Genomic DNA, 27249 nt, shown 5'->3' on the forward strand with positions numbered 1-27249 from the left:
AGTACACACCCGTTGTGATTATAGTGGACAGATTAGGAACAGGTACTAATTGCGCAAATATAGCTGTTGTGTTTTTTGGTTTTTTTTTTTAACATTCCAGATACCAGTATCTCTTTACTCGAAGTCTTGGACTTAACCTGGAGTCCTTGAATTTTTAAAAATGTTTTAGAATTTCAATATAGTTGGTTTCCTTTATAAACTTATAGATTTTACTTTTACATTTAAAAACATCATTCTGAAATGGAATCCACAGGCTTCACCAACTGTCCAAGGGATTCATAACAAAAACAAGTTTAAGATCCTCTATAGACTAGACCCTCTCTATACTGCCTTTTCTAGTGTTATGGCACAGGCTAAAAAACTCAAATAACTAATTACAATAAAATCCTACCAAAAATCCTTTAATAAAGTAGAATTCAATTGACTAAAATATTTTGAAAGCATTTACTTTTTAATAAATATTTATTGATTTCTCCACACTATTTTAGCTACTACTGTTAGTTAAGACAATATTACCTTTTTAAAAATGAAGACTTCTAGAACTCATTTATTAGGGTTAAGTCTGATGACTTTTGTCCTATAAGCTATTCTACTTGACGTATGACATGTATATATGGTCCATTGCTTTGATGACTGTTTGTGGGTTTTAATTAAATACTGTTACAACAATGGAATTACTTTAGCTGGATTTCCTCCCTATGACAGAAGACGGATGGCAGTTGTTCCTGTATTAAGCCACAAGGTATTTTCAACCACATCTGTTCAAGTTTTTATTTATGTTTTGAAAGTAATATGAAAATAAACCACTATATTAGAAAGCTGCTTATTTTTTAAACAATGGAATCCCTGGAATATTACGACAGCAATTAAGAATAGCAAGTTCCTAACAAAATACCTGGCTAGGAGCATCTCAAACCAGTCTCTTTCCTAAGTAGGGACGAACTACATGGCATCAAGCTGTAGGCGGTACAAAGGTGATTAGCCAAGAAAACAACCATTTAAGTGGGTCACAAGAAGAAAGAACACAGGGATCACTGCTCCAAGTTCTACTTTTGGCCTGAATTATAGCTACTTCAGATGATAATCAGAATCTTCTACAAGTGAAATTCAGTTAAATCAAAATCCTTCCCTATAGCTGACTAACAATATGTCCAAGTTGTTTAAGATTTCTTTATGATGTACAGAAGGAAAAAGCCAAGTTATTGTAGGAACATGTAAAGTTTCTCAAAGGAATTCAATGATTATTCCATTTCATTGACTGTAGCCTAGCCTAGAAAATATACTTGTAGATTTAGACAATTACACTTTTGTATTGTGCAAGACATGATGAAAATCACTGCCAAGACAGGGGACGCCTCCTGGAGGTGGCGGCTCCCAGAGAGGGTGGCTGGGCCTTCAGGTTCGCAGCTTCACGTTCAGAGCCAGGAGGGACCTCTATTCCGACGGCCTCCTCTTACAGAGGAGGACACTGAGCGCAGACAGGTTAGGCACCTTGCCAGAGGCCACCCGGGGAGAAGGCGGCAGAGCAGAGTGTGCCCTGCTCCGCCTCAAGCATCAGAACCCCAACAGGCCCGCGGCTCCTCCAGGAGAGCACTGTCGAACATGACTTGGCCCAGCGCCCCACTGCGGAAGCTTCGGATGAAGTCATAGGCCGCTGCAGAATAGTCGGGCTGAATTACATTCACATCTCCTAAGAGGTGGAAATAGATTGTAAGTGGGTGACGTCCTGACCTGAGCCCACAAGCCAAAGCCCAAGACAGCAGCGTGAGCTGGAATGAACTGGGAGCTGGGGAGGGGCCTAAACAAGACGGACTGAGGAAGAATCTTCTACAGCTCGTGCCTCACTCTTCTGCTCTTTCCCTTCCCCTCTCTTTCTGCCCACTCTGACCCCCTCCAATTCTTTCTTTTTCCAGCCTGTGGTTGGTCAAAGGCATTCACAGAACTCCGAAGTTCTGATCACAGCACTTGGGACTGGAAAGCCCCTTTGCTCACAGCACCTTTTGTCTCTCCAGCCCCACACGTGTGCAAGGAAGGCTGAGGTGCGCCCCACATGGCGGTCCTCCAGGGAGCTCACTCCTATAAAAGTAGGAGGCTGGTCCCTTCCTGGGCTTTGGAGGAAGGAATCTTAGCAGCCCTCCTCCAGGTGGGCCTCAGTCTTCTCCAGTCTCCACATCCCCTGAGAACTCACCTGTCCCAGTAAGCATTTTCACTTTGTGAATCTTCTTGAGTTTTATGGCAATCTTTTTCAGCACACTTCCTATGTCATCACAAGCTTCCCCAAGGTCATAATGCTCCACATACCTGTACCCAGAACCCCAAACCCAGACAGAAGTATCTGAGAACTCAATAAACATAGCTCCTCAAAGCAGCAGCTATTCAAAAAACATGCTTTAAAGAAATAAAACTGCTGTGAAGATCAGAGTCCAAGGACCAACACTGTTCCCCAGGACCACTTTATAGAGCACATTCAGAGAACCACAGAGAAGGAAGACTTCAGAAGTCGCCTGGTCCAACACATAAATGAGCTTGTCTGAGACCTAGTAAGTGGGATCCACTTTAAGGAGGGGGTACACGTGGCCTCCTGAAACAATCCATTTTCACATTCTGATGTGTGGAGTAGTGGGAAGAGACGTAACATGGCACAGTGGGGAGAAAACTGGCCTCCAAGCTGGGGAGATGCCTGCTGGTGGTAGGACCCTGGGCAGTGAGGCAGAACCCATCCCTTCTCAGTGCCCCGGGCAATGTGTTCCAACTGAGTGTCACAGAGAGCTACTTCTCTGCAGTGTAACTTACACAAACTGCTCATTCTGCCTCTGGGGTTCTCCTCGCACACGGGAGCCTTGACTGAGGTCAAAATGCTATTGGCATCCCCCACACCCTCACCCAGAGTCTAGTCTCAAGGATAAGTCTCCCCCACCCTTGGCCATGTTCTATCACTAGTTTTCCTAAAAATGCTTAAAATCAGTCCTTCAGGCATACTGTGACGAAAGCAAAGTACAGCAGGACTGCCTCTTCCTTCTCCTCCACAGGAAGTCTCTCTTGTAGGGGCCAGAGATTATGTGAGCTTTTCTGGCTGCCTTCTAATGCTTCTGATTCCTACTGAGCATGCAGGTCACCAAGTATTCGAGTCTTTTAAAAACCAACCTGTCTAACCATGCCTTGTCCATAATGCACTTGCAAAGTTCATGTTTTTATTCCAAGCTCAAAATTTTTTATTTATCCCTGTTGAATTTCATCTTAGATTTGGTCGGACATCATATCTTGTCCAAATGTTTCTAGTTCCTTACTCAGGCCTCCAATATAGTATATCCATCGCTCACGGCTTTGTGTCTGGAAAACTTTCCTGATAATTAAAGCTATACAAAAGTTGCCCAGGAGGGAGTAGCTTCCCCCTCAAAGGAGATCTTTATTTTTTTTTTAATTTTTTTAAACCCTAATATCTTTTATATATCCTCCTATATTAATTGTATTTGTTACAGGGCTAAGCAATGGGGGTTAAGTGACTTGCCCAGGGTCACACAGCTAGGAAGTGTCTGAGGCCAAATTTGAACCTAGGACCTCCTCTAGGCCTGGCTCTCAATACACTGAGCCATCCAGCTGCCCCCCAAAGTTCTTTAAAGCAGAGGTCAGGTATGCTGTAGAGCAGTCACTGAGGTGACTTCCAATTCTGAAATTTTGTGACTTTAACTACATAAAGATATTGATAGCAAAACACAAAAGAGATGGATAAGACTGAGAAAAGTTCAGAAGGCAAGATAATCTTAGAAAAATTTGATATGAGAGAGACCGGATAAATGCTGTTCTATTTACTCACTTGAACTGCTGTTGCTTATTAAGTGTAAAAAGAAGATAATCAGCAATGATGTTTTCTCCTACCAAATGATCCAATATAGTTCCTATGTGAAATAAAGACGGAGAGGATGAGTCCCATAGAGTATAGAATTGCCCAATCAATCTACTAGAAATACATAGAAATACAGAGAGAGAGGACCCAGAGAAGCTGGAGAAGAGGTGATCCTGCTGAGGGATCATCTCACATCCACATCTGAAGAAATAGCAGAGAATAGTAAAAGCAAACAGAAGGTAACTGTGGCCAATCTGTCCCCATTTACATGGAACATGCATAAATTAGGGGAAGTACTAGAGAATAACTTAAGCACAACTCACCACACGTGGCAAGTTTCAGCCCAGTCTCTACATCCTGGATCCGTGGAGCCAGCACACCAGGAGTATCCAGCAGGAACATCAAAGGCCGCTCACATACCTGGCTGGGCACAGACAGAATCTATCATCAACAGGTAGATTAAAAAAGCATTTATTAAGCACCTGTCTATGCCAAACTCGGGGTTAGTATATGGAAATAATCATCACAGAGGGAGTCCTCTTTACCTTGCCAGTGGTGAAAGCCATGGTACTGGATACCAACACATGTGACAATGAGATTAAATCTGCCTTGCCCATTCTCAAATCTAATCACCAAAAGTATAAACAACTCCACTTAATTCACAAGTTGGGAGGTCTGTGACCCATGTGTGCTAGAGTGAATGAAGAATCAGAATTTACTGACTGACTCCTGGGCAGTCCTAAGAAAAGCGTCTGTTGTGATCGGACACATAAACTAAGAGGAAGGCGCAGGAAGTGACGCAAAAGAAGCCCCTTTAAAAGAGTGACAACTTCCTGTAGCACCTCTTCTTGTTCATGACTTGGATCTGGAGGAACACTGGAGGAACTCAGCTATGTATTGTAAAGCAAGATGGTGAGTGAACAAAGCCCAACAATTTCAGCATTAGAAGATCATAAGAGTGGCCTTGAATTTTATAGAATGGTAACTTAATATTTATTTTCATCATCATTTTTTTCATCATCTTTATCATTTTCTGAGAAACATGGAAACATTTACTTCCTAATTAAATTTTTTAAATTGAAGCATCAAAAAACAGCTCTCCAAAACCTTTCAGGAAAAGAATGATTTAGATCTCCTGTCCCAACAGTCAAATATACATTACCTGAATTCTAGACATAACTGCTTTGGTGATCCCAGGATGGCCACCCACTCGAGAGGCTTTTCCTAACAAAGAAAAAGAGAATGTAAAATTCATAACAAATTCACCATGTAGTCTAGAAATTAAATTCAACACCACAAACAATTTATTAAGTGCCTGATGGAGCACCATGGAAGACTGTTCAGGATACGAATTATCTGATGAACAATGAACCACATCCCTTCTGCATCATACACACTGAATTAGGAAAGGAAGGTGAAAGTGCTGAGGACTTGGGGCTCAGAGGCCTTAAAGTGGATTTCTTGACTCTGAAATTTGGACAAAAAAGTTTAAAAACTTTGGATTCATGGTTTATTTGTGGAATGGCTCTTTGGTAATCCGAATGGTACCACTCTTCCAAAATGTTGCTAGAGTCTCTAATTTTTGATATGCTACAGCTACATACCAGTCAAAGTGATATTAATGACTGCCCTACCAAGGAAGGAAGAAACAAGACAAGAGAAGAAAAAAAATGATTAAGTAAACACACAAAAATTTATAAATTCAAAGAACTACTGTCTCTTTAAACTAAAAACCTCAAAGGACAATATGCAAGGCTGTCCTTGCTCAAAATATTTGGATTAGCTACATTTTTGGGTGGTAGAAATTCTTCAGTAAATAAGAAAATTTATCAGATGTAACAATGTTTGGGGTCAAAAATGCAAAACACCAAATTTCTTGTGTGGTTTATAAATGGACTCTGATAGCAGTTCCAAAAAGAGAAATTCTAAATCTGAACAATAGAAACCACCCTGGAGTAATCATACAGGCTCCCAAGAAAACAATTTTGAAGGATAGGCCCTAGGATATGGAAGTTCTATATAGTCCATCGTAATTTGAATTATCCAGTTCAATTTGCTATAATCCTAAATCAATAAAAGGAATTATCACAGTTTGCAAAAAAAAATTCACATTTTACAAATGAAAAAATATGAGAATGGAAATGTTCTGCTCAAGATCAAATATAAAGCAAGGAGAAAACTTTCCAATAGACAAGAACTCACCCCTCCTAACTGTCTAGTTAGTAGTAAATATTAGCCTTAAGCTTTCAGACAAGGCTTCTTAGTAAAAAAAAAAAAATTAGGATAAAGCTCTGAGATTTAAGCAGACGCTAATTTTTTTTCTTTTAGAAAAAGCTCAGTAGAATAAATCTCTATGAATTTTTTAGTATATAGTAGGTTTTTTTCCTTAGGGGCAACTAGATGGCTCAAGTGGATAGGGCACTGGGCCTAGAGTCAGGAAGATCTGAGTTCAAATTTGACCTCAGACACATACTAGTTGCGTGACCTTGGACAAGTCAGTTATCCTCTGTTTGCCTAGAAGGCAGCTAAATAACTCAGTAGATAGTGCTGGGCCTGAAGTCAGGAAGACCAAAGTTGGCCTCAGATACTTAATAGCTATGTGACCCTGGGAAAGCCACTTAAACTTTGTTTGCCTTAATCCACTGGAGAAGGAAACAGCCACTCCAATATCTTTACCAAGAAAATTCCATGGACAGTATAGTCCCTGGGATCACAAAAAGTCAGACGTGACTGAATAAAAACAAGTTTTTTCTTAAGCTAATGTGGGGGGAAATACAGAATAAATTTTCTCTTGTATTTTTTCCCCTCACAGTTTTCTCTGCTTACCAATTCCTCTCCTAAGTTTGTTTCTCGGGGTAAACAAACAAAGCATGACCCTGCAACAAGAAGCCGATACCTTTTTTGAGGTGCTGTCTCCTGAGGGAGTTGATGAGTGAGGACTTGCCCACATTTGGCACCCCAATCACCAGGATACAATATTCCAGGTTCTGCAACAAAGAGTTGAGTAAGAAGAAAAGAAAGCCCAGGGCTCCAGGTTCCAGGATCACACTAGAGTCCCTTACACTGACAGAAATATCAGAGGAAAGCTAACCTCAATCAGTCACAATTTAAAAAAGGTCATTAATGATACGATAAAAACCACTTCAGGAACATTTCAATCCTTTGTTTTTACTGGCAAGAGTGAAGAAGAGGGTATTAAACCACCACAACATGGAAGCTTTCTATCATATCTACATCAAGCAAATGTATTCACTTTGGGCCCACAGTTCCTGCCCCACTTTGGATCCTAGATTACAACTCCTCAGTACTCTTACTTCCCAATTGTGCCCCTTTAGCTGACCTCTCCTCGATGATAGCGGTAGCCACTCTCTATCAGTTCGGTAACCAATGGAACAATCTGTCAAAAAAACGTATTCAGAAAATAATTAGTTATATGGGTTTGATCTTTAGCTACATCGCTATACAGATCAGTGATTTCCCTGCATTTAAGGTTAGGACAATAGAAAATCAGTATTTTTTCCTCTCATCAGTCCTTAAAGGAACAATCGATGATGATCTCTAGTATCCTGTCTGTTTTCCTACATGTTTTTAATAGGAAACTTTCCTTTTTTCCTTTGTAGAAGCAATTACTCAAGTAAAGGTCCAGGAGACCTGAATTCCTTTCTGATTGCTGTTGCTGGACTGAAGTCCAACCTTTAGGAATATTAACTTAACTGCTCTCTGCTGTTATCCCACTACTCATAAAATGGGATAGTACCTCTATCTCATCCAGGATATTTCTTTTAGAAACATGGAATGTAACTGAAGATATTATTTAACAAAGAAAGAAAAGCTAGCATAAAATATTCTCTTACAAAGGAAAATAGGTTATTCCCATGGATCTAGAAATTCTTACAACCATAAGTCCTGATGCTTTGTTCTTTCAATATTCAATAGTGGATGCCTATTCCCAGAGGGCAATCTGATACAAGAGTTAGGAGGCATCATCCTAAGAGTTTCATAACTGCTAATATAAGCAACCAAAAAGTCAATATTTGGAATCTTCCCTGAAGATAACCAAGTTTTTTAAACAGCAAATAATTTTTATCCCTCACTGTCTATGTTTACAATAACATTAACCCAAAGTTTCTGTACAGAAAAAAATATAATACCTCTTTTATGTTTTCATCCTTTATACAATTGGTAAAAATTACATTTTTCACTCCCTCTTTGTTCAGGCGCTCCACGATTTTCTAAAAAAGGCAAGATAACTTCATATTAAATAATAAATACAGGTATCAGCAACAATGTGGTCTAAAGGAAAAGCCTGAGGAGATAGGCTTATACATAGTCTAGTCTCTGCCACCATCTTCAGTGAGACTGTGGGCAGTCACTTCATTTTGGCTTCTGTTTTATTTGTAAGTTCCTTCCAGTATGAAAATATGCTGACTCCATTCAATTTTCTGATACATTTTCACAAACTGAAAAAAAACAAAATCCTCCTGAAACTCTGACCCATTTTAATTTCTAAAGTAATGTATGGAATACATTAGAAGTTTTGAATGTTTCTCATGTCAACATCAGTTAATGAATTTTGGCTTGAGTCATATTTGGTGGTGACACTGAAGATATTCAAAGAATATGTTTGGCCAGATCCTGTCCCTAATCATGACTAACACTTATCTGGAGAATGTGAGGAAGAGATAATTTCCTCTCCTTATTTCAGTTATTAGTCACTCAATTAGGTTCACATTTGAGACTTCTACTTTAAATTACATGCACTTCAAAGTTGAACGGATGAACAGAGAACTTAAAACCATGATTGGCATATTATGTAGTGAGACACATCTAAAATGGCCTGAAATTCTCCCTCTAGCTCTATTTTATCTTAGAAGCAGACTTAGGGGAGATCTACACATCTCACCATATGAGATGCTTTTTGGACATCCTCCTATACCGGCTAAACCCTTTTCTCCTGCATATACATCACTATTAGGAGGAGTTACTTCTATTGCTTCCTATATACAGGAATTGCAACACAGACTGCGTGAACTCCATGAATCTGGAACTGCAGTACAAGCAGGACCAATAGACTTTTCACTTCACGACCTGAATCCAGGAGACAAAATATATATAAAGAACTTCCAGCGCACTGGGGCAACCCAGCCTTCATGGGATGGCCCGTTTGAAATTTTACTAACCACCCCAACAGCTATAAAGATCGGAGAAAAGGACTCTTGGATTCATTGCTCACATGTAAAGAGGGCATCTTCTATTGAACCTGATTGACTGTTTCCTGTTACCTGCATTGGAGATAACAGTTCATAGACTCATGGATGCTAATTTGGAATCATTGGTTTGTCTTGATTCTTTCCCTGATTTTATTTTAATTTTCTTATTGAGTCTCCTAATATCTTTTAATAGAATAATTGATATTTTTGTCTTTTTCTCATTTCTTGTACTTGAGTATATATAATCACTTAATTTTTTCATTATTTTTTGCAATGCTATAATTTTAATATATATATAATTGCTGTAATATTACTGCTTACTCACAAGGTTTAGACTCCAAGAACTTGCCATGTATTGTTAAATGTTATGGGACTGTGATTAATGCTTCTGTCTAATTCCAGGAGAAGGGAACACATGAGCCATTAATAATGCTAAGAAAAGCACAAGGTCATGGAGACCGACCGACAAATCCAATGGGATTGCTGAGAACATCTGCACAGTGCCAAGGAGCACAAGGTTAAAGATCATACATATACAGGTGGGATTGAGGTACTCCCATGCCAACACTGAGGACTTGAACTCAGTTTAAGAATCGAAGCTGCGACGCTTAACATATGTTAAGACGTAGGACTCTCCGAACTACACTGCCAGTCAGGTACCGCAGGTTGGCTATTATCTGGCTCACCCATATATTCCTGAGAGTAAAGGGAATGACAGACGCTTCCCTTGCATATAAATCTGGTCCTTTTTTCTCTCTTATAGAATGGCAACTTCCTGTAGTCTTAACTGCAAATGGGTAAGTGCAGTATTACTGCATTGTATCCTACAGACTAGTAGGATGGAAATTATAATTGATTAGACCCTAATACAAGGGCCTATTATAATTTTATTTTACTTCCTTCAAAAAATTTTTATGTACATAACTTTTGATATTTTGATTTTGATTTTAATGCCTTTCTTTTTCAAAAGCTTCAATTTTCTTCTATTTGATTTTTATATTTTTTCTTTCTCTTTTTTCTTTTGAATTTACTCATACAACCCCATGACTCAACTGTATATATTGAGCTGATCTGGGTATTTCTTTCTAAATACCCATGTCAGGGGGGATTGTATTTTTATAAAATCCAAGATTAATCGTATTTTTATTATATCCAAGATTTAATTTTTGGTTTTGTTTGAGAAAAATTCTCAGGGAAAGAAAACTTGCTGATTCCTTAATCCAGAGAATGAACTGTTTGCAGAGAGATGCCTGAAGAACCTACATTTAATCAAGAGATCCAGAATAAACTTTGGGTTGCAATTGATTGAACTGATGGGGTTTGTTGCATCAAGTGATCCAGAATGAACTTTGGGTACTAATGAATGGACTGATGGGTTTTGAACAGCTACTTTAATTGTACATGATATGCCAATAGGGGACTGCCCCCAATTGGTTTCTTGTCAAACGCGCTTAGCAAAACATTGGTTTTGCTTTCTCTCTTTTCCACTTCCCTCTTATCTCTAACTATTGTAGTTAGAAGACCTTTGTGAGTATAAGATGTTTGTGTAACATGATCACTTGGGGTGACTAGGCACCCAATATGATCATCAGGGGGGATTGTGTAAATAGAATTAGCTCCAGCCCATTAGTAGTCAAAATTCTACTCAACCCAGGCGTGCTAATGATGTCACTCCCACCTCCCTTAGTGGGGAGGGGAGACGAGTTACCCACAGGTGACAATAAGTAACAAATCAAGAATAAGGGACTGCCCTAGAAACTGCCATTTGTCCATTTGAATTAGAGGTGGACCACAGGAAGTGATGAAAGACATGATCTCTTTAAGTAAGTTAGTGAACTTCCTGTGGGGGCAGTTGCCGTCTGGAACTAGAGGAAGAAGCATCTCCTGAGACCACAGACAGCTTACACTCTGTATTGTCACGTGGGTAAGTTAGGCTGGCTTCCTTGGCCTTGCTGGGCCAATTCTAAACTCTGCCTATCTGGCTGTTGGGCCTTGTGGCTTACAGCTTCATTTATTAAGCTTTATAACCTTCTTCTCTCTCCATCCAGGCCTTTGGCCTGGACTAGCCTCTCCCTTTTTTTTCTCTTTATTCCTACTTTTTACCTACCAGACTGTAAATAAACTCTTCAACCCGATGCTGACTTGGGTCTGATTTAATTACGGAATCAACCTAAATTGTTGATTCCTGGCGGCCACATATTTTAATACATATCTATAAATACCTAAATTTTCCTTCTTACATATTATAAGTTCTATTCTCTTAATTTAATATATAAAGCCCTTCTTGCCTTCCTGATTTCTGGTCACTGACCTGACACTATCTGTTTTCCTGCTTTAGTAGGAATATAGAAAGGCGAGGTGAGCAGAATTCAAAGCATAGTCTTGGTCCAGAGTTATGGCTATGTAAAGCTAGTGATGGAAAACCGGGAAACTCTACCAATCCCTTAAAACACCCTTTTGGGAATGTGGACACATTCTTTTTTTGTATCTTGTAGGGATGGCATTGCTGTTCTATATTGAAAATTAGTAACCCATGATCTGGGATTCCATACTATCTCACCAAAGGAAAGAAGCTTCTTGTGCTAGAGTCAGTTTAAGCACTGATAACACCCAGAAACTTCAAATAAAAATGCATTTGAGGGCAGCTGGGTAGCTCAGTGGATTGAGAGCCAGGCCTAGAGACAGGAGGTCCTAGGTTCAAATCTGGCCTCAGACACTTCCCAGCTGTGTGACCCTGGGCAAGTCACTTGACCCCCATTGCCTACCCTTACCACTCTTCCACCTATAAGTCAATACACAGAAGTTAAGGGTTTAAAATTAGAAAAAAAAATGCATTTGAAAAGAGGGAGAAAAAATGGGGGATGGAGGAGCCAATAATAATGGTGACAGAGAAAAGATAATAAAAAGGAAGAAGGGGCAGGAGCCATTTAACCTCTCACTTGATTCTCCACAACAACCCTGCAAAGTAGATACTAGTATTATTCTCATATTACAGAAGAGGAAAAATATTCTCATATTACAGAAGAAAGAATGTGACTTGCCCAGGGGCACCCATCTAAGAAGTATCTGAGACATTCAGATTCACAGTCAGTTCTTCCTGACTCTGATGTCAGTGTTCTCTCTATTGCCCTCCCAGCTGCCTACATAAGGAAAGGTTAAATGGCTCCTGCCCCTTCTTCCTTTTTTCTTTCCCCCTCCCAAACCCCAACATGAAGACAAAGGACTCCCATATTTTTTTTTAAAAAGAAGTAATAGCTGGGTGGCTCAGTGGATTGAGAGCCAGGCTTAAAGGTCCTAGGTTCAAATATGGTCTCAGACACTTCCTAGCTGTGTGACCCTGGGCAAGTCACTTAAACCCCATTGTCTAGTCCTTATAGCTCTTCTGCCTTAGAACCAACATGCAGGATTGATTCTAAGATGGAAAGTAAGGGCTTAAATTTTTTTTTAAAGAAGTAACAATATATAACTAAAGCTGCAGATGTGAGCCCTTGAGAGTACAAAGTACAGTTAATTGTCCTCAGGGAACCATAACTGCCTCATGTTGCACAGCAGGAATGTTTCTAATTATTAGTTAAGACTATCAGTTGCATGCACAGTTGGGGTGAGGGTCTTAATATGCAAAATGCCATCAGAACCCAAGAGCTGGGTTTTGAATTTTCAAAATGAATAATAATATTAGTGCAGCTTGGAGGTTTCATGTTATTCTGGCAGTCTGTCTTTGAAAGCCACAGGCTTTGGCTTTAGGCATGTCAGAGGTAACTGGAAACCTAAGAATGCAAATGAATGTCAACAAAGATGCATTGTGCACTTAGTGACTTACCCAAATAGCCAGGTGTGATTTCAAAAGAAATCTTACTCTTTGTTAAAAGGAAAAGAAACTGGAGAGGAAACGTTTCAAAACAAGAGTAACATTGCAGAATCATTCTGTGACACCCTGGCTTGTGGGCTGCAGGCAGCAGAGGAAGGATAAGCCTCTGCAGGGAGAGAATGGAGGCTCAGGTCCCATGTCTGACGATCACTGCCTAAGTCACCTTTCATAAGTCACAATGTCCTGGGCCCCAGTTTCCTCATTTAAAAAATGGAGGTCGAGGTGTTTTAACTAGAAAGTCACTAAGGTCCCTTTTAACTCCAATTCTAGGACTGCATGGTCCCAGCGAGGGGGATTCTGGTCCCAGTTGATGTTTAGGAAAGTCATAATCCCCATAGGGCTTGCTTTTTGTTTTTATTTTATCCACTTGCAAAATGAGTTTAGACTTGATATAATAGTTTTCTGTTTGTTTAAAAATTCAGATTAATTAAAGGGTTTCAAAAAGCTTGAAATTAAAAACATAGAATAGCTTTTAATTGGAAGGTCCTAGCAATGAACAGATCTAGTCATTTCAAGTCTCCAGACAAAATCCCTCAATGGCATGAAAAATTCATATTTCTTAACCTGCCATTCAAGGTCTTACACTATCTGGCACCAACCATCCCTTCCAGGATGTGGTCACATTACCTGATTCCATGGAATCTCTACTCAGGCCAAAATGGACTATCTTTTGACCATACTCTCCCATCTTCACACTCTCTTTGAGAATTGGAATCAAGTCAACAATACCATTGCTTTTGAAAAGGGGACATCATCTAATTGCCCTATGGCTCCACTTACCATTCCTCTATGGACTATCTCTTATATTTGTATCCTCGGGACTTAGAGCAAGATGCCTGGCACATAATAAGCATTTAATAAATGCTTTTCATTCATACGTTTATGCTTTTGTTAAAGCTGCTTTTCCTACTTTTCCTAAACTTATGTTCTACTGGAGAAGGAAATGACAAATTCCTCCAGTATCTTTGCCAAGAAAAACTCATGGACAGTATTAAAATTATAAGAGATGACATCGGGAAATGAGCCCCTCCAGTCGAAAGGTATCCAATACGCTACTGAGGAAGAACAGAAGGCAACTACAAATAGCTCCAATACTAATGAAGTGGCCGGAACAAAGCTGAAAAGAAGTTCAGCTGTGCATGTATCTGATGAGGAAAGAAGAGTTCAATGTTGTAAAGAACAATATTGCATAGGAAAGTAGAATCTAAGATCTATGAGCCAAAGTGAGCTGGATGTGGCCAAATAGGAGACAGAAAGATTAAACATTGACATCCTGGGTGCCAGTGAATTTAATTTAATAATTATTAATTTAATTAATTTAAATAGACATAAAAAGGAGAATTTAATTCAGTTGATCACCACTTATATTACTGTGGGCAAGAATCTCTTAAAAGAAATGGAATAGCCCTCACAGTTGATAAAAGGGTGCAAAAAGCAGTACTGGTGTACAATCTCAAAAATGACAGAATATCTGTTTAAATCCCAAGCAAACTATTCAATATCATAGTAATACAAGTCTTTGTGCCAACCACTAATGTTTAAGAGGTCAAAGTTGCTCAGTTCTATGAAGACCTACAACATCTAGAAATAATATTAAAAAGCATCATATTCAACATAAGGGACTGGAATGCTAATGTAGGAAATCAAAAGACAATTGGAATAACAGGCAAGTTTGGCCTTTGGAGCACAAAATGAGACATGACAAAGACTAAGTCTGTCAAAATAACTCATAGGTCATAGCAAACACTCTTTTTTACCAACCCAAAAGGTACCATTACACAAGGACATCACCACGTGATGATGAATACTGAAATCAGATGGATGATATATTTTGCAGCCAAACATGAGCAAGCTCTATGGATAGAAGTTCTAAAGTTCTATTGTATAGGAGGCAGCAACAAGAAACACTCCAAAGGATAAGAAAAGCAAGAAAGCAAAATGACTGTGTAATGAGGCTTTGGAAATAACTGAGGAAAGAAGGAATGCAAAAGAGAAAGGGAAAACAGAAAGATATGCCCAACTGAATGCAGAATTCCAGAGAATAGCAAGGATAGATAAGGTTTTCTTAAATGAGCAATGCAAATCAACAGAAGAAACCAGTAGAATGGGAAAGAGAACTTTTCAAGAAAATTAGAGATACAAGGGAACATTGCATGCAAAAATGGACATGATGAATGGCGAAAATGGCAGGGACTTAACCAAACCAGAAGAGATTAAGAATAGGTGGCAAAAATACATGAAGGACTATATAAGAAAGATCTTAACATTACTACTAATCATGATCTAGAGCCAGACATCCTGGAGAATGAAGTCCAACGGGCCTTAGGAAGCATTGCTAACCATAAGGCTGGTAGAGGTGATGGAATTCCAGCTGAGCTATTTAAAATCCTAAAAGATGATGCTGTTAACATTCTATACTCAAAATGCCAGCAAATTTGGAAAACTCAATGGCAACCACTGGATTGGAAAAGGTCAGTTTACAACCCAATCCTAAAAAAAAAAAAGGCAACATGAAAGAATGTTCAAATTACCAAACAATTACACTCACTTCACATACCAACAGCAAGGTTATGCTTAAGATTCTGCAAGTCAGGCATCAGCAATATGTAAACCAAGAATTAACGGAAGAACAGGCTGATTTTCAAAGAGGCAAAGGAACTAGAGATCAAATTGCCAAAATTCCCTGGATTATGGAGAAAGCAAGAGTTTCCAGAAAAAACATCTACTTCTCCTTCACTGGCTAAACTAAAGCCTTTGACTATGTGGATTACAACAAAATGTGGCAAGTCCTCAAAAACATGGGAATACCAGATAATTTCATTTGTCTATTAAGAAACCTATATGTAGGCCAAGAAGCAACAGAACTGAACATGAGAAAACTGACTGATTTAAGATTGGAAAAGGAGTACAAATAAATAAAACAAAATTAATCTTGCCAAAAGAAAAATCAACAATCTCAAATATGCAGACTGATAGTACAAAGTGAAGAATTAAGAAGCCTCTTGCTAAAGATGAAAAAGAAAAGTGTAAAAACTATCTTGAAGCTAGCATAAAAAAAAAAATAAGATCTTGGCAACTGGTCCCATCATTTTCTGGCAAATAAAGGGAAAAGAAATGGAAGTAGTGTCAAATTTTATATTTGGGGGCTCAAAAATCACTGCATATTGAAACTTAAGTCATGAAAATAAAAGATGCTTCCTCCTTGTAAGGAAAGCTATAGCAAATCTGGACAGTATACTAAAAGTAGAGACATCACCTTACCAATAAAGGTCCATATAGTCAAAGTTATGGTTTTTCCAGGAGCAACATACAACCATAAGAGTTGGACTACAAGGAAAGCTAAACACCACCAAATCAACACTTTCAAATTGTGGTACTGGAGAAGATTATTGAGAGTTTCTTGGACAGCAAAAGATCAAATCACTCAATATGTAAAGAAATTAATTCAGATTATTCATCAAAAGGACAAATACTAAAGCTGAAGCTAAAAAAATCTGGCTAAGTGATGAGAAAACAGAACTCATCAAAAAAGACCCTGACACTGGGAAAGATTGAAAGCCAAAGGAAAAGGGGATGACAAAGGATGAGATGCATAGATAGTGTCATAGAAACAACAAATGTGAACTTGGACATAATTTGAGAGATAGTGGAGGACAAAAAGGCCTGGCAAGCTATGATCCATGGGGTCATAGAGTTGGATGTGGCTGAACAACAAATATTTGCATTGTCTCTTCCCAACTGCTGAGTTCCCATCCATGCTCTAAGTCCAATTTAAATGACACCCTTCCCCTTCATATCTCATATATTTATAGGTATTACTTTGTATTAAAGTTAATATATGTGCTATCCCTTACTAGACCAAAACCTCCACAAGAGTGAGGACTATATCTTATCTCTATATTTCTCCTAGCACAGCATTTGTGATTGTTGTTCAGGTGTTTCAATCATATCTGACTTCATGATCCCATTTGGAGTTTTCTTGGCAAAGATACTAGAACAGGTTTGCCATTTCCTTTTCCAGATCATTTTACAGATGAAGAACTAAGGTAAACAGCCAAATGACTTTCCCAGAGTCACAAAGTTTTACAGCTGGATTTGAACTCAGAAAAATGAGTCTTCCCGACTCTGGGTCCTACATTCAATTCATGGTACCACTTAGCTACTCCACCACAGAGTAGGAAACTCTCCTACATCTCCATATTCCATTTTCATCTCTGCTATAAGGATGTTAAAATTGGTAGAAATTGCCTCCTTTTTCAGCCTCTACCCAATGCTCCTAGTTTTTCTTTCCCCAGACACATAAACTATAGCTAATTCCTGCTCCTCATGACAATTTTTCACAAATTTCAAGTCTTGTCATGCCCTTCCAAAGGCTTCTTTTTCTAAGATTAATCTCCCTCTTCCACCCTCCCCACCAATCCCCAAATCCTTTGATAGTCCTCATATAACATAGTTTTGCTTCCTCTCTCAATCCTGTCTCTCTGGGCATGGCCTAGCTTATTAAAGACCATGTAAACTGTGAGATTTAGATCTAAACACAAAGGTGTGGTCTGACCAGTGCTGAGTGCAAGGAGGCTATTTCCTCCATTGTTTTAGCTAAACTTCTATTACTCTTGTTTAAGGATATATTCTAGTACTAACATAGGCACTAAGTCAGGAAAATCTCCCATATAATGTTCTGATGACATCAGCCCCATCTACTGACTCATAAAGCAAGAAAACTTGGGGATGGTATTGGAGGCAAAGGAAGATGCCGCATTTCTTCATTTTTATAAGATATTTTTAAACACAAGAGGATTCTGATGCTCCATTTTATTTATTATAGGAATAACTCATTTTATGCAATGAGTTCATGAGAAATTATATGCAAATAAAACTTTGGTAAATGGAATTCAAATGTGAAATGTACTGTGGAAGTTTGCTATTTGAAGAAATAATAAAGAAGATTCTTTTGTTAAATCAAATATTCACTCTCTATATTTATATAAATCTATTCTACATTTGTTTAAAGCCATGTATCAGACAAGAAGTAACTGAGAAACTTAAGTAAGATGACTACAAACAAGATTCATACCTGTTTCTCTTTAAGATCTGCCAAATCCATTTTGTTAAGTACAAGCAGGTGAGGCTTAATTCCAAGAGTTTCCTGGAACAAGGGATTGCGGCCAGATAATGGAATGTTTCAAAATTAAGGGAAATGTTCTTGAAAACACTTAACTACTTACCAGATATATATCCTTGCTATGTTTGAATAACAAAATGGTAGCTGTGCCTACAGTGTATATATATCCATCCTTTCTAATTCAACTATATGGGAAATTGGCTTCTTCTTTTTCTTTTTTTTTTCTTTTCTTTTTTTTTTTTTTTTTAAACCCTTGTACTTCGGTGTATTGTCTCATAGGCGGAAGATTGGTAAGGGTGGGCAATGGGGGTCAAGTGACTTGCCCAGGGTCACACAGCTGGGAAATGGCTGAGGCCGGGTTTGAACCTAGGACCTCCTGTCTCTAGGCCTGACTCTCACTCCACTGAGCTACCTAGCTGCCCCCGAAATTGGCTTCTTCTAAAACTTTCAATCAGGCAAGATACAGGAAAGACAACCCTCCTATAGTCTGGTTCCAGTATTCAAAACTAGCATATTACTACTACCTGCAACAGAACCAAGATTCTTTCAAAACTATTTTCAGGGGACTGGTGTCATATCACATTGTCACCTAACACTCTCATCCTTCTTTTAACATTAAAGATCATTTTTTTAAAAAGGATTCTTTCTTTCCTAGAAAGACCTCTGTGAATGAGCATGGAAAAATGTTAGCAGGCAAGGAAAGAGAGATGAATTCTAGTGTTGTGGGAAAAAACACACCCAAGTTTGTAGCAGGGTCTCATCCCAAGAACTAGAGATTCAAACACTGTTCAATCCAGAAGTAAGAATTTTATTTGAAGAAGAGGTTTAAGGTGGCATAATAGCTAATGGAATAGCCTAGGCAGCCCCCGCCCCCCCCCCCCCCCACACACACAGGGCTAGTAAAGTAGTCTCTCTGGAGCTGATAGTCTAGGAAATGGGCATGGCCAAATTCAGGTGAGATGTAATTTGGGGTTTGACCCATATGTCATTGAGAATAAGGAGCATGAACACTTTGGAGGATCCTTCTGGAATGCCAGAGCCCTTAGTCCCATGTTCCCTCCATTGTCCCTTGTCATCATTTGTCAATGTGGGAGGCCCCATTACCCTTCTGGAATGGGAGCAGGGAGAGGGATACAGTACAGTGGAGGACCACTATAGCTAATTAATAATGCCTGACAGTTCAGAACAAAAGTAAATATAGAACAATATGAGTAATTAATAAAACAGATTAGGCACAAAGCTGATGGCCCAGTATGGTATATTACTGAACTAGTTCTAGTGATCGATGCTGCAATTTATGCTTAACTAATGTTGAAACTACAGATTTGAAGTTTATGTTTAACAAGTGCTAATTGGTAAGAAATGCAACATTTCAGAGTATGAGGGTCCTGTTTCTATTACTGCCCACTGCTGGCCTCTATCATTAGGCTCTCACTCCACTCTTCCTACCAAAACTATAACTGATATTAATTGATGAATTTCAACAATTATGTTAAGAGTGCCAGTTTTTCCAACATAAGAATGGAAAAGTTAAAAAGCACTACTCAAAAAGGAACTGTCAGTAATTTAATTAGCACATGAAGGTATTATCATTGCTATCCCATGACAACCAAAATGTCAAACAACTATAAGAAAGGTACCTACAAGAATCCGTCAACCCACAAAGGGACAAATTTCATCTGAGGTTTTCTGGGTGAGAACTTTTACTCCGATCATTCCTTCTTCACCTCCCTACGATGTGGATGGTACCAATCAAGCTCTTACAAATGTCAGAATTAACCACCTTCCCCCAGAATATACTGGACACCCATTAAGGCCAATGCACAATGACATTACTATACTTACTGCCTTCTTCTTAAAATAATTCACTAGGGATGGATCTGACCAAAGACTGCTCTAGCTTACTAGGCAAACAACTGAAGCAAAACAAACTTTGGGGGGTAGGAGAAGAAGGGATAAACTGAAAACACTGGAAGATAAATCCAAATGTCTTCCCTGCCCTCCTAAGAGCCATGTGCTTTGGGGAGACAATTGGTACTAGAAAAGGATATCCGAGCATCATGCACCTCGATGATACAGTCCACCAGCTTCAGACTGCTCTGCATCTTCTTGAGACCTATAAAACAGAGAAGGTGCTAAGACCCAGTCAGAAAAGTTCTACACCTGGAATTAGATGTTACTGGCTGTGTAACCATGAAAAAGTCACTTCACTGATAGTACTTCATCAAGTGTCAAGTATCATCAGTGTCAAGTGCTGAGAATATTAATGTGATCATTTGAAATTTGAGATTGCTGTAGTATCCTAGTATTAGTAAGAACTGTATGATTTGGGAACATGTTGAACATGTGTTTCCAGTGGTGCTGTTTGGCAATGGGCCAGGGCTCACCGTGATTGTTTCCAAATAAAAAGCTGACAGGAAATATCTCCCTTGACATTGTCTTTATCTGTTAAATGGGGATAATCCTTACACTACCTACATAGGGTAGCACAGTATAATGCCTATGGTACTTTACAGTATTTCATAAGGTAGTACTTTGAATTTCTAAAAAACTATTAAAATGTGAGTTATTATTTAGGAGTAGCCTGAGAAGAGGAGTGGGAATTTGTATTTAACACGAACTGTCAAAACACAGCAATGCCAAATGCAACATTATTCACCTGGACAGTATACCAATGGCAAATGTATTTTTGTACATTTATCAATTTCTGTTTTTGTTCTAGCAGATTTCCACTCAATATAAAGATCCTAAAAACTAAAATTGTTTAAAAATGAAATGGTCTGCTTTCAAAAGTAATGAGTTCTTAACCAAAATTAGAAGAGAAACAACAAACTGGGAAAAGAACTTATACCAGAAAAATTTAATAAAATTCTCTGATAAAGTTTTAATTTCTCAAATTTATAAATTCTCAAACTAAGTCAAATTTTTATAATACAAGCCATTCCCCAATTGACAAATGGTCAAAAAGATATAAATAAGCAATTTTCAGATAAAGAAATCAAAACCATCAACAATCATGTGAAAAAAGTTCTAAATCACCCTTGATTAAAGAAATGCAAATTAAAATAACTGAGGTACTACCTCATGCCTACCAGATTGGCCAATATGATAGTAAAGAAAAGTGATTAATGTTGGAGGGGGTGTGGCAAAATTGGGACACTAATGTACTGTTGGAGTTATGAACTAATCCAACCATTCTGGAGGGCAATTTGGAACTATGCCCAAAGGTATATAAAACTGTGCATAGCCTTTGATCCTATAATATCATTCTGGGTTTGTATACCAAAGAGGTCATAAAAAAGGGAACAGGACCTACTTGTATAAAAATGTTTAAAAGCAGCTCTTTGTATGGTGGAGAAGAACTGGAAATTAAGAGGATGTCCATAAATTGGGGAATGTGAACAAATTGTGGTAAATGATGGTGAGAGAATACTATTGGTATATAAAGAAGGATGATTTCAGAAAGAGCTGGAAAGATCCACATAAACTGATACAGAGTAAAATAAGCAGACTTGGGAGAATATCGTACACAGTAACAACAATATTGTGGAATGATCAACTGTGATTGACTCAGCTAACCTCAGCAATACAATGATCTAGGACAATTCTGAGGGACTTATGACAAAGAATGCTATCTACCTCCAGAGAAAGAACTGTTGGAGTCAGAATGTAGATAAAAACATATGGTTTTTTATTTTAGTTTATTTGGGTTTTTATTTTGGGATTTTGGTTTCATGAGAATATTCTCTTACAACATGACCAATATGGAAGCACGTTTTCATGATAATACATATATAATCTAGATCAAATTACTTACCACGGGGGTGGGGGAGGAGACAATTTGGGTTTTATAATTTTGGAAAACAGTGAAAAGTTATTGCATGTTATTTGAATAAATAAAAGTGTGAGTTCTTCACTAGAAGTCTTAACAAAAGGACCACATAATCGGGAAAAAAATGCTAGAAAAATAATTGAGTGCCTAAATAGAAGCATTCAAGCTTCTTTTTTAGAGCTGGGCCAGAATGCCTCTAAAATCATTAAAAAATTCAATGAATCCAATGGTTTGGGCTATTAAGAGTTCACTGGAGCTTTGGGGAAAAGGAAAGAACCTATATGTCCTAAAATATTTACAGCAGATCTCTTTGTGGTAGTAAAGAACTAGAAATCAAGGGAATGCCCATCAATTGGGGAATGGGCTGTAGCATATGAGTGTGATAAAGTACTGTGGTGCCATAAAAAATGATGAGCAGGTTACTTAAAAAAAAAAAGCAAACAAACCTGGAAATACCTATATGAAATTATGAAATGTAAAATGAGCAGAGCTAAGAGAACATTATATATAGAAACAAATACTGTTTGAGGTATGGTATGACTTATGTATGTCCACCTTCAAAGAAAGAACAAACAGAAAGGAGATACAGTTTTTTTATATTTACATATATATATATATATTGCTTTTTGTCAAATGATGCCTTCTCTAGTGAGGGAGCAAGGAAGGATGATATTTGGGAATATCAATGTAACCAAGAAATAAAAATCTTTAAATCCATTAGAAACTCAGGGACAATGTTAAAAGCACTAGGCAGGAAGTAAGGAGCTCTCAATAAATCTTTCAATATATCACCCTCATTTTTTAAAAACAAAATGATTATCACAAGCTCTTCTTACCAAATACAGAGGCTGAAACTCACATGTTGTTTCCAGTGATTCCCTCTGAATATCACTAAGAATTTATTCTTGACATGCCATCTACCTCCTAAGAAAAGAAGTGATGTATGTAAGGTGTGGATAGATACATATTGTTTTTACACGGCCAATAAGAAAATTTCCTTTGTTTCACTATGTATATTTGTTACAAGGATTTTGGTGTCTTGTTTTTTCCTCTCCAATTCCCAATGAGGAGGTAATAAAATAGTTTTAATTAGAGAAAAACTAACTTTAAAAAAGAGGGGTGCTTGAAGCAAACTAAAATTTACATGACACTTTCCTTATAACAGTCTCAAAAAATATGTAATTAAATTTAACAAATATTCATTAAGACTATTATGTGAATGCAAGAGAATATTATGCTTGGCTGGCAGTATGGAGGTAATATCTGACAAAGATGAAATAGGGTAGTTCTTACCCTTAAAGAGCTTAAAGGCTTCCATGAAGCCCTGCCAAGCCACTCATGAGAAGGCAATCTCTCCTTCAAATTTTTCAAAGCCCTTTCCTTTGTCATCCTCCCTTTTTCAGTTATCCCTTTATTTTCAAGGCCTCAAACCTGAGCCTAGAGGGCTTAAGTGAGTTGTCCTAAATCTCAAAGAGAGCAGGGGGAAGAGGCAGGATATGACCTGAGTTTTATTATTTGTTCTAAGGCAGAAGGTCAGGCAGGACTAGGCAATGAGGGTTACATGACTTGCCCAGGGTCACACAGGTAGGAAATGCCCGCGGTAAATTTGAAACCAGGACTTCCGGTCTCTGGGTCAGACTCCCAATCCACTGAGCCACCTAGCTGTCCCCCCAAATCCCTAGGCCCCTAATTACCACTGCCCCGAAGGAGATTTTTATCTCCCCGCAGCATAAGTCAACGACATAAACTGGGTGCCAGCTAAACAGGCCAACAGGAGCCGGGATAAACCGGGGCGGGGAGGGGGAAGGGAATAGCTATTTTTGATCCCAGTGCTCCAAGTCCTAGCCTAGTCTTGAATACACAGAAAGCACTTAATAAAGGGAGGGGAGGAGGAGTAATGAACACACAGGAGGATGGGGGAATGATTCTGCGTATGCCCAGACGGCGCAGGCAGCTCCTCCGCAGGAGTCAGAGGCCAAGGTAGCGGCTCCCGGCTCTCACCTTTGGCCATATGTCCTGGGAACCAGCGCGCCACATCCTGGCCAGCAAAGGAGAAGCTGCTCCGCCAGGCAGCCCCAGCCGCGCTCCAGAGAACGCCAGCCGGAACTCTCATGCCGGAATGCTCAGGCCTGTAGCGGTGCCGGATGATGCACTTCCGTTATGGTGCAGCGCGCTGTTGTCTTAGGGTGCGCAGAGCATCCCGGTCCCTTCCGTTCTGCGGTCCATGGGGCCAGGCTGGCAACTGCGCTTGCGCAAGGGACTCCGTGGTAAGCAGGGCGGGGCTGCACTCAACCCGGACCACGTGAAGTTCCATCAATTTCCCCTCCCTTCTAGGCAATCTTTGCTGCAAGCACCTCTTACCTTTCCCATGCTTATTTTCTGCATCTGAGGTAGAACCTTAGACTAGAGTCCTCTTATTTTACAGGTCCGAGTTCAAATTCAGCCGAGATACTGCCTAGCTGTAGTGGCCTTAGGCGAATCACTTAATCTCTGCCTCACTTTCCTCATCTGTAAAGTGGGGGTAATAACAGCATCTACCTCCTAGAATTGTGAGGATCAAATTAAGTAATATTTGTAAAGCACTTTGCCACCCTTATGAATGCTAGCTTTTCCTGTTATTACTCCTAGCAGTAGGACCAAGCCTTCCCTCTCTTGTTTCCTATTTTTCCCCTGGAGATGTAGCTCACTCTGTAGAAATTTTTTTTTCATGTTGTCTCTGTCGACATGGAATTTGGAAACCCCAAACTTGTAGCCTAGTAAGATCTGATGAACCCCAAGTTTTAGGGCTAGCTTGTAAGATCCCAAAGCTTGTACTTGTTCCTGGTTCCCATGAGAATCCACCCTGAAAGGAATCTCCTAGCAATTTCAGACTGAAAATGGACCCTAAGGTAAATGCCAATCCTAGCTGGTGGGACTAAGCATATGCTAAGTACCCTCTTTGTCTTAGGTAGTCTTCCCTGTAGTAGCAGAGACCCTTCTGAAGTAAGACCAACACCAGGGTAGGACACCCTCTTAGTATCCATTGTAGGTAGCCCCTTCCTTTTCACCATAGCCTCTGGCTGCGATTCTTTTCCCCAGCTTGACTGTATCCTGTCAGTATAGCTTGAACACTCCCATTTCCTTGTAGCACTGATAATGTCAATCATCTTTCCCGGCTCCCAGATCTCCTCAAAAGATATATCGGTCCCCCAGATTCTTTTGTTCTTCGGAGTCATCATCTGGTGCAGTGGCACTCCCAGGGATAATGTCCTCAGAGTCCAGGGTGTAGGCCCTGTAAAAATTGTGGCGCCAGATTCAGAGTCAAGGGCCAAATATTGCACTTATCCCTATCCTGATTAAACAGTGGTTTTTCTGACTACTTTGGTAATCCAAGTTAACAATCAGGAGGCAAGTGGACAGTCTAGGTTTCTTGAATGTCCTAGCACAACCCCCAGTAGGACTGTTGCCCAGTTCATGTCCATAAAATAGGGACCAGGTACCTGCCCAGTGTTTGAAAGAGTATCAAACATCAACCAAATCTGCTCGGAAGTTAAGTTGGCCAAAATGGAGCCTGGTTCAACCTGCCTACAAGCTCCACAGTTGGCTAAGTTTGTGTGTGTGTGTGTGGTTGTGTGTGTGTGTGTGTGTGTGTGTGTGTGAAGCAGTATCTCTACTAGAAGTTAGAGCAGGGGTTGGCAACCTTTTTGGCCTTGAGAGCCATAAACGCCACATTTTTTAAAATGTAATTTCGTGAGAGCCGTACAGTGCTCACAGTGTGCTCCTGTAACAGTGCCTGAAAAAAAAAAATGGACTTTATGGTTCCTGCAGAAAGAGCCCTATCTGGCCCTCAAAAGAGCCAGATATGGCTCGAGAGCCATACATTGCTGACCCCTGTTAGAGCAAGGATAGTATAGGTCAGAGGCATGAATGTTGGCTGAAAGCTTTGAATGGGAAGCTGAGCTGGAGTTTGGGAGCCTGAGTGTTCCTTTGAAGTTCTGGGTAACTACTTTAAGTCCATTAAAATAGAGAAAGTTTCTTCATGAATTGAAATGCCATGACTTAAGGTTTAAATGGTTGTAGATTTTTATGAAAGAGCTTCTCATAAAAGCTTAGGAACTTAAGTTCTGAATTTCTTCTCAATGTTCTGTGATTTTGCTTATATTGTATTTGTGATGCGTATTTAAAGGAAGTTTCACAAATAACCTTAAATGCACGTGATTTAAATGATAGCAAAAAAAAAAAAATGTCTAAAAGTTGTATTAACAGTTAATTCCTCCCAAAAGCTGAAGAGGCAATGTTATAGGGGTACAAATGGTGAACCCCTGGGGTCGGGAAGGAAACCATTCTCAAGAAGGAGAGGACTCCAAACTTAGCTTAAAAGTAAAAAGAAAGATTTACTAGTAAGATAGGATTAATGGCCAGCAAGACAGCATGAGTGGAGCAGCCATGGGAGTCTCCCAGTTCTGGCCTTTTAGTATTCTCTTCAGTAGTGTGTACGTGACTCCTTGCACTCAGGCATTCAATGGGGTGCTGAGTTGGGGGGGGGTCTGTCTGAGACCCTCAGGGCTTAGACAGTCCAAGTGTATTCCAGAGGGGTATCTCTCTGTCTACCCCAACTCAAAGGAAGTCCAAGGATAATGGTCTTTGCCTCAAGCATCACAAAGGCAGGAAAGGGGGAAGGGAATTCCCTTGTTCACAGTCAGCCTGAGTTTAGGGGTGCAGGGTCCCTGCCATCTCAGCACTGTGCCCATGTCAGCAAGACAGGAACTAGTGATCTGGATATGGGAATATCCAGCAGAAGGTAAAAGGTCCAGAAATTCATAGCTTTAAAGTCTAATCTTTCCTTCCCAATTTTGGTATAATTAATGTGTGAAATATCGTATATTAAGTGCCGTTCATATTTTAATAATGTTAATAATGAGATGCATTTTATTCTAAGTATTAACTTTGTTATTTGAGTACTGTAACTTCACATTTTTTGTCAAGCTGTTATTTGTTTCCAGAGAGCAAGGTTTTTCTGATTAACCTGTGTGTTCTGAAGTAAAGAAAGTTCATTTTTGGTCATCCTGTCCTTGTAAAAAGACAAGACATGGTTGGGAAAATGCTTTGCTTTAAATGATAAGGAAACCCTGAAGGTTTTTAAACTGACCCACAATTTTCCTCTGAAAGAGCGGCTTTTAACCTTAGGCCAAAGGCCTTTGAGGCAAAGCTGAAATAAATGGAATTTGGAGCCAAGGATAAATTGGAGTAAAAAGATAGAAGAGAAGGGAATTGGATAGGTATTCTGATTTAAAGGTAATTTTTAAGCTTTTCCTTAGTCATCCTAAATTTTGTATTTGGAGAGAAAATTTTATGGGTTTTACTTCTGTTATAAGTAAAAGGACCATGAACTAT

At 39.2% G+C, this 27249-nt stretch overlaps 1 protein-coding gene across 1 annotated transcript; it reads right to left on the bottom strand.

Moving 5' to 3' along the window:
- Nucleotides 1-756: 756 nt before the first annotated feature.
- MTG1 (mitochondrial ribosome associated GTPase 1) lies at nt 757-23989 on the bottom strand. The gene is made up of 11 exons (XM_044662869.1): nt 23878-23989; nt 20096-20160; nt 17997-18101; nt 7996-8076; nt 7185-7241; nt 6741-6831; nt 5007-5068; nt 4168-4264; nt 3815-3896; nt 2189-2301; nt 757-1690 (listed from the first exon to the last, which is right to left on the bottom strand). Exons 1-11 carry the CDS (start codon nt 23987-23989, stop codon nt 1548-1550), a joined length of 1008 nt encoding a protein of 335 aa, XP_044518804.1. The 3' UTR covers nt 757-1547.
- Between the last annotated feature and the right edge of the window lie 3260 nt (nt 23990-27249).

The sequence above is a fragment of the Gracilinanus agilis genome, chromosome 2, assembly GCF_016433145.1.
Source record: "Gracilinanus agilis isolate LMUSP501 chromosome 2, AgileGrace, whole genome shotgun sequence".
NCBI classification, from domain to species: Eukaryota; Metazoa; Chordata; class Mammalia; order Didelphimorphia; family Didelphidae; genus Gracilinanus; species Gracilinanus agilis.